At 38.8% G+C, this 6,936-nt stretch overlaps 1 protein-coding gene across 1 annotated transcript in view; it reads left to right on the top strand.

Moving 5' to 3' along the window:
- ALS2CR11 (amyotrophic lateral sclerosis 2 (juvenile) chromosome region, candidate 11) overlaps positions 1-6,936 on the top strand; it is a 126,187-nt gene that overhangs the window by 30,544 nt on the left and 88,707 nt on the right. Inside the window, exon 8 of the mRNA XM_010860971.1 lies at positions 1,669-1,748. Coding sequence (XP_010859273.1) covers positions 1,669-1,748 — 80 coding nt within the window. The remainder of the gene's footprint in view (positions 1-1,668; positions 1,749-6,936) is intronic.

The following is a 6,936-nucleotide window of genomic DNA, read 5'->3' as shown; positions in this document are numbered from 1 at the left end:
ATCTAGGTTGGTTATAACTTTCTTTCCAAGGAGTAAGCGTCTTTTAATTTCATGGTTGCAGTCACCATCTGTAGTGATTTTGGAGCCCAGAAAAATGAAGTCTGACACTATTTCCACTTTTCCCCATCTATTTCTATGAAGTGGTGGGACTGGATGCCATGATCTTCGTTTTCTGAATGTTGAGCTTTAAGCCAACTTTTTCACTCTCCTCTTTCACTTTCATCAAGAGGCTTTTGAGTTCCTCTTCACTTTCTGCCATAAGGGTGGTATCATCTGCATATCTGAGGTTATTGATATTTCTCCCGGCAATCTTGATTCCAGTTTGTTTTTCTTCCAGTCCAGCATTTCTCATGATGTACTCTGCATATAAGTTAAATGAACAGGGTGACAATATACAGCCTTGACGTACTCCTTTTCCTGTTTGGAACCAGTCTGTTCCATGTCCAGTTCTAACTGTTGCTTCCTGACCTGCATACAAATTTCTCAAGAGGCAAATCAGGTGGTCTGGGGACCCCTATACTTTACATATACTCTTTAATTTTCAGCTTTTACTACTTTTTATACTCTTGGTTTTTTAAATTAGGAATTTAGAGTCAGTAGATCAGTCTTATTAAATAAGTCTACTGCTGGTTAACTCAGAAATCCCTATAAATGCATTTTTAAATTTTACCTATGGTATATCATAATTTTTTAAATAACATTTTGGATCACAAATATGTAATGATGAAAGCCATTAGACACGAGCTTTTTTTCTTTTCTCCTTTGATTTTTCTTCTGTTCATTCTGCCTATTTTCTTATCATGAATTGGGCCTTATAGGGATCCTTAATTGTTTAGTCCTTTTGTTACAGTCACAGTTCATGAGCACTAATTTCTGAGGTAGGTGTTGTGTGAATATAACATGTAACAATCCCAGAGATAGATCCTTTTCAAATAAACTGGGCAGGTTTTGCATTTTATTTAGGTGGATTCTACTAAAAACTAGGAACGAAGGCATTATAAGGAAAAGAGTGGGAAGTTTAATAAAAGTTCTACTTGATTTTATGTCTGTGAACTTTTCAGTTACATATTCCCTACTTACCTGTTATGGTAATGCATAACGAGTACTTGCACTGGGGAAATGAAGTTGCATTCAAACCCTGGCTCTTGTGCCTATTGGGTAGCCCTTGAACAAATTACTGATTGTTAGTATTACCTGTAAAATAGAGATACTTATTTACCTCATAGAATTATTGAGAGGATTAAAGAATATTGAAGATGTAAAATTCTTGGCAGATACTTGGTGCTCAAAGTTAATTCTTTCTTTCTCTCTTAATTAATTTCCTCCTTTTATATGTATGGGCTTCCCTTGTGGCTCAGCTGGTAAGGAATCTGCCTGCAATGCGGGAGACCTGGGTTTGATCCCTGGGTTGGGAACATCCCTTGGAGAAGGGAAAGGCTACCCACTCCAGTATTCTGGCCTGGAGAATTCCATGGACTGTATACTCAGTGCTCAATGTTAATTCTTTCTTCCTCTCTTAATTCATTTCCTCCTCATTTCATTATATAATTATATGTGTGTGTGTATATATATATATATATAAATCATATAAGTCCAGGAAATAGTCATATTAGGATGAACTGAAATAGTGACTAAACAGTGTTAATATGTACTTATTATTTTCTTCAGTTAAAACCACTTCAGAAAATTATTAAGCCATCTATGTTTATGGATATTGCACCACCTCCAGAAAGAACAGACCCTGTGACGTAAGTATTAAAGTCTTATTAACAGTCATTTAAAACATGTAATCCATTTGGTGGAACATCTTGATTGTCTTAAGACATGTCCAGAATGAGCTAGTCTCCAAGGTAAAGAAAGCAGTGAATTGTTTTGCCTCAGGTGGAAGATATTTTGAGTTTCTGGATGTAGCCCTGGAGAGAGTAGTTGAGGAGGTCTGAAGATAAGAAAAAGAAGAGAAGGGTTGCCAACTTTGTGGCTAAAGGAGGGAAAGGAGTGGAAGCCTAATGAGGAAGTTGGCCAGTGCGATATTCCTTTTGCAGAAAGAGGTGAGGAACTTTTAAGATCAAGGTGCCTAATAGTTGCACTTTCTGTTCTGCAGTATGGTAGCATTACGCCCATTTCCACACACTCCGTTTGTTACTTTTAAATTTTCAGGAAAAAGCTTATGGTCAAAAAATGCCATTAGTAGGCCAAAAAGTAACTTAAAATATAGTATGTAAATTAGTCTTGAAATTTCAACAGTAAAGATAGATCAAAGAAAAATGAGCACCCGAGAGAGAGATTTAATCTATGGTGCTATGCAAGAATAAGGAATAGAAAATACTTGAAATGGGATTGAGGAAATTAGGTATAGAATAGGAAATTATATTCTGAAGAGCTAATTGTTCTGTCAACACTGAGCATTATCATTAAAAATAAATTTTGTCCATTTGATATTGGTGATTTGTTGAAATGGTAAAGTTTAATGTTTTTCTTATGTTTATTGATTGTTATTTCATACCCATCCATTGATTCAATAGACACTTATTGAATGTTTGCTGTACCCCAGGTTTAATGCAAAGGTAGCATGTAAAAAGTAGGGTAATATGAATGAGATGGAGCCCTCTAGAAATAAACATGAGGTCTGTGGGACACAGCCAGGGAGCTTCCTATACTTTTTAGGGGAGTTAGGAGGAAAGTATGAAGTAAGGATCCACAAAAGAAAAAGCGCTGGATGTAAGACTTGAAAAATGAGTAGTGGTGCAGCAGGCTGATTTTGTAAGGGTGAGGAGACACATTCCCTAAAGAGGGCACATGAACAAATGGCGGGAGCCATAAGAGGCTATGTTATGATGGGGAACAGTGAGTGGTTAGTTGTGGGTTGCAAAGTACACAGGAATAAGGAGGGGAGCAGTAGGAGATGAGCTGGAGCAGCAGTCAGGGCAAGACGTAGCAGTCAAGAGGTCAGGCTCTAGAACCGGACTCTGTGGGCTCTCCCATGTACTGGCTGTGCAACCTTGAGCAAGTTACTTTGGCTCTTTGTGCTTCATCTATTGAATGGAATAAAAATAACAACTACTCAGTTGAGTTATTGTAATGTTAAATAAGTTGGAACATGGTAGCAAATAACAAAATTCTCAGTTGTTAACTACTTACTGAAGTAATAAATGTTTTATCATCACCATCATCATCATTATAAGTTTATACTTCTCAAATGTGAGTAAATGTTACTGTTTTGAGTCCTCCCACATGTGGCAGTGCAACACAAAGGCACTGGAAAATATGGTGCATCTTTCTGGAGTATTACTTTGCTCAAAGATTTTGAAAGGGAAATGTTATCTTAAAATTAACATCTATATATTATATAGTAGAATTTAAAAGTCATATAAATTTTCTTTTTTTTTTCTTTTTTTTAAGGTTCTTTTTTTTTTTTAATTTTATTTTTAAACTTTACAATATTGTATTGGTTTTGCCAAATATCGAAATGAATCCGCCACAGGTAGAATGATTCCAGGAAATGATGTGGTTTGTGTCTGATTGCATTAAGCTACACTTCCAGATATCTTCACTGTCCTCTACCCACAGGAGTTCTTTATTGGGAAAATTTGGAAATACTTCAGATGTAGAGCCATTGAAGAATTTTAAGTGAGGGAGTCAATAGGATTGAATATAGACAGAATTAGTTTAGTATTGGAGATCAAGGACTGGAGGAAGCTATTGCAGTAGTCTACTTGAGAGGTACTGACAGTCTGAATGAAGGCAATGGCTAGATGGGTATACAGTTAATTCTGTATGTCAGCTTGACTGGGCCATGGGGTTCCCAGATATTTGGTCAAACATTATTCTGGATGTTTTTGTAAGAGTGTTTTGAATGACATTAACATTTAAATCAGTAGACTGAGTAAAGCAGATTGCCCTCATTGGGTAGGCTTCACCCAGTCAGTTGAAAGCCCGAATAGAACAAAGAAATCTGACCTTTCCTTTCTTCGAGTAGGAGAGAATTCCTCCTTCCCAATAATGGCCTTTGACTGAAATGTTGGCTTTTTCCTGCCTTTGGACTTGAACGGAAACATCAGATCTTCCTGGATCTGGAGTCTGAACTTCTCGCTCTCTTTCTCCCCCCACCCTCCCTCCCCCACCCCGCTGCCTTCTCCCAGCTTACTTGTTTTGTTTCTCTGAATGCCTCTCACTAATACAGATTCTGATACTGAGAGTGGCTTGAGAGAAACAGAAGATTAAGGATGAGTTTTCTGAATTGGTTCTGAATTTTCTGAAGTTAGCTCTCTAAACTGATTAGATTTAAAGACTCTAATGACTCCATTTCTAGTGGTAAAGAGACACTGATACTCCTCAGCATGACCTGGCAATAGTGATGTGAAAAATATCACCATTGGATATCCTTAATCAACAATTTATAAGCAAAGATATGAGTGACTATATATTTGATACTTTCAAACATTTTTGTCAAACTAGTGAACATAATGAGTTTGCTCAAGGATTCAAATTACCAGCTGAAGCCTTGTATAAATGACCTGAAATCTTCCATGTGTGTTCTGAAGGAGACCCTGATCTCCTGTAGCCATAACACTAAGATTACTAAGAATCAAAGGCAGAATTTCATCTTGCAGCTGTCTGAATTACAAGGCAAATTGAGCTCCCAGCTTCACAAGGTGTCAACTTTTAAAGTGAGAATATTGATTGGGACTAATTTGGCCACCTCATGGGAAGAGGTGACTCATTGGAAAAGACTCTGATGCTAGGAGGGATTGGGGGCAGGAGGAGAAGGGGACGGCAGAGGATGAGATGGCTAGATGGCATTACTGACTCGATGGACGTGAGTCTGAGTGAACTCTGGGAGTTGGTGATGGACACGGAGGCTTGGCATGCTACGATCTATGGGGTTGCAAAGAGTCAGACACTACTGACTTGACTGAACTGAAGTGGAACTTTCAAGTTAGAATGGGAAAATAGGAGAAAATCTTGATGAAACTGGGGACACCGAGCCTATAAATTCTGATATACCTCCTTTGCCAGTGACGTCTCTATCCATAGCAAAGTGAAAGTGGGCTTTCTGCCTCCATCTCAGAAGATTAACTCTGTATTGCTTGAGGAAATAGTAACCTCCTTTTCTGAGGCAGTTGCCATGCAAGATGATGTTGATTCTCAAGACTCACCCTCACAACCCCTCTTTGCTTTTAGGCTTATAACTAGATGCAAGTCCCAGCAAGCTCCTAAAGGTGAGGTTCAAAGTGTGACCCTCGAGGAAGTGCATTACACTCTAAAAAGAACTGCCTGAGTTTTCTCATTTATGTATACAAAAATCCAGGGGATGTGTGGGGGTAAGGATATTTAAGGTATTACGTATAATGGTGACAGGACCATTAAGTTGGGTCATATAAAAAATTTACTGACATGAGCTAACTAAGTAGAGATTCTGTGTTTAATTTGCAGCTTGAGGGGTTACACAGAACTCTTTACAGTGTGTTGGTTACTGAAACATGGACCAAAAGATAACCCACTATGAGTGAATTGAAAAACCAGACCTAGTTTAGTTTAAAGTAGAGGAAGGGATTCAGAGGTTTAGGGAGATTATAGTGTTAGAGAAAAGTGAAAAGTGTTCACTTTTCACTTTCATGTGTTGGAGAAGGAAATGGCAACCCACTCCAGTGTTCTTGCCAGGAGAATCCCAGGGATTGGGGAGCCTGGTGGGCTGCCGTCTATGGGGTCTCACAGAGTCGGACACGACTGATGTGACTTAGCAGTATTAGAGAGGATTTGTCATTTAAGACCTACTTATTCTGAGAGGCTGCATGCAGAAGGCACACTGATTTTTATGAAGCTGAGAAAAAAGTTTGTGAGGGAATCCCCACCCTTGAAGATCCCTGTGATTGTTCTTCTCTGAGTAGACCTTGCAGTGGGAACTGCAGTCACTGGAATGGAAAACCTAAATGAATTGGGAGGAATTGGATCCCAGAGTCACAAGGTAAGTGTGGGTACTGTGCTGGACAGCAGAGTCGAAGCAGCAAACAGAGTAGTCTGACTCATGCAGAGCCATGGCATTGGATCATGATATTGCTGGAAACCAGAATACAGGAAGTCTACTAAATTCTTGCTTGATCTGTATTAGCATTGAAGTTCTAGATCAAGTGAACAAAAGTTACCTAAATCATAAAAGATGATACCGTGAAAATGCCACACCCAATATGCCAACAAATTTGGAAAACTCTGCAGTGGCCCCAGGACTGGAAAAGTTCAGTTTTCATTCCAATCCCAAAGAAAGGCAATGCCAAAGAATGCTCAAATTGCTGCACAATTGCCCTCATCTCACACACTAGCAAAGTAATGTTCAAAATTCTCTATGCTAGGCTTCAACAATATGTGAACCAAGAACTTCCAGATGTTCAAGCTGGATTTAGAAAAGGCAGAAGAACCAAAGATCAAATTGCCAACATCCATTGGATCATAGAAAAAGCAAGAGAATCCCAGAAAAACATCTGCTTCATTTAAAGCCTTTGACTGTGTGGATCACAACAAACTGTGGAAAATTATTCAAGAGATGGGAATACCAGACCACCTTACCTGCCTCCTGACAAACCTGTGTGCAGGCCAAGAAGCAACAGTTAAGAACCAGACATGGAACAACGGACTGGTTTCAAATTGGGAAAAGAGTATGTCAAGGCTGTATATTGTCACCCTGCTTATTTAACTTCTATGCAGAGTACATCATGAGAAATGCCGGGCTGGATAAAGCACAAGCTGGAATCAATATTGCCAGGAGAAATATCAATAACCTCAGATATGCAGATGACACCACCCTTATGGCAGAAAGTGAAGAGGAACTAAAGAGCTTCTTGATGAAAGTGAAAGAGGAGAGTGAAAAAGCTGGCTTAAAACTCAACATTCAAAAAATGAAGATCATGGCATCTGGTCCCATCACTTCATGGCAAATAGATG

This window comes from Bison bison, unplaced genomic scaffold (assembly GCF_000754665.1).
Source record: "Bison bison bison isolate TAMUID 2011002044 unplaced genomic scaffold, Bison_UMD1.0 scf7180017864471, whole genome shotgun sequence".
Lineage (NCBI taxonomy): Eukaryota > Metazoa > Chordata > Mammalia > Artiodactyla > Bovidae > Bison > Bison bison.
Note: the sequence above shows the minus strand (reverse complement) of the source record. Positions and strands in the feature narration are given on the sequence as shown.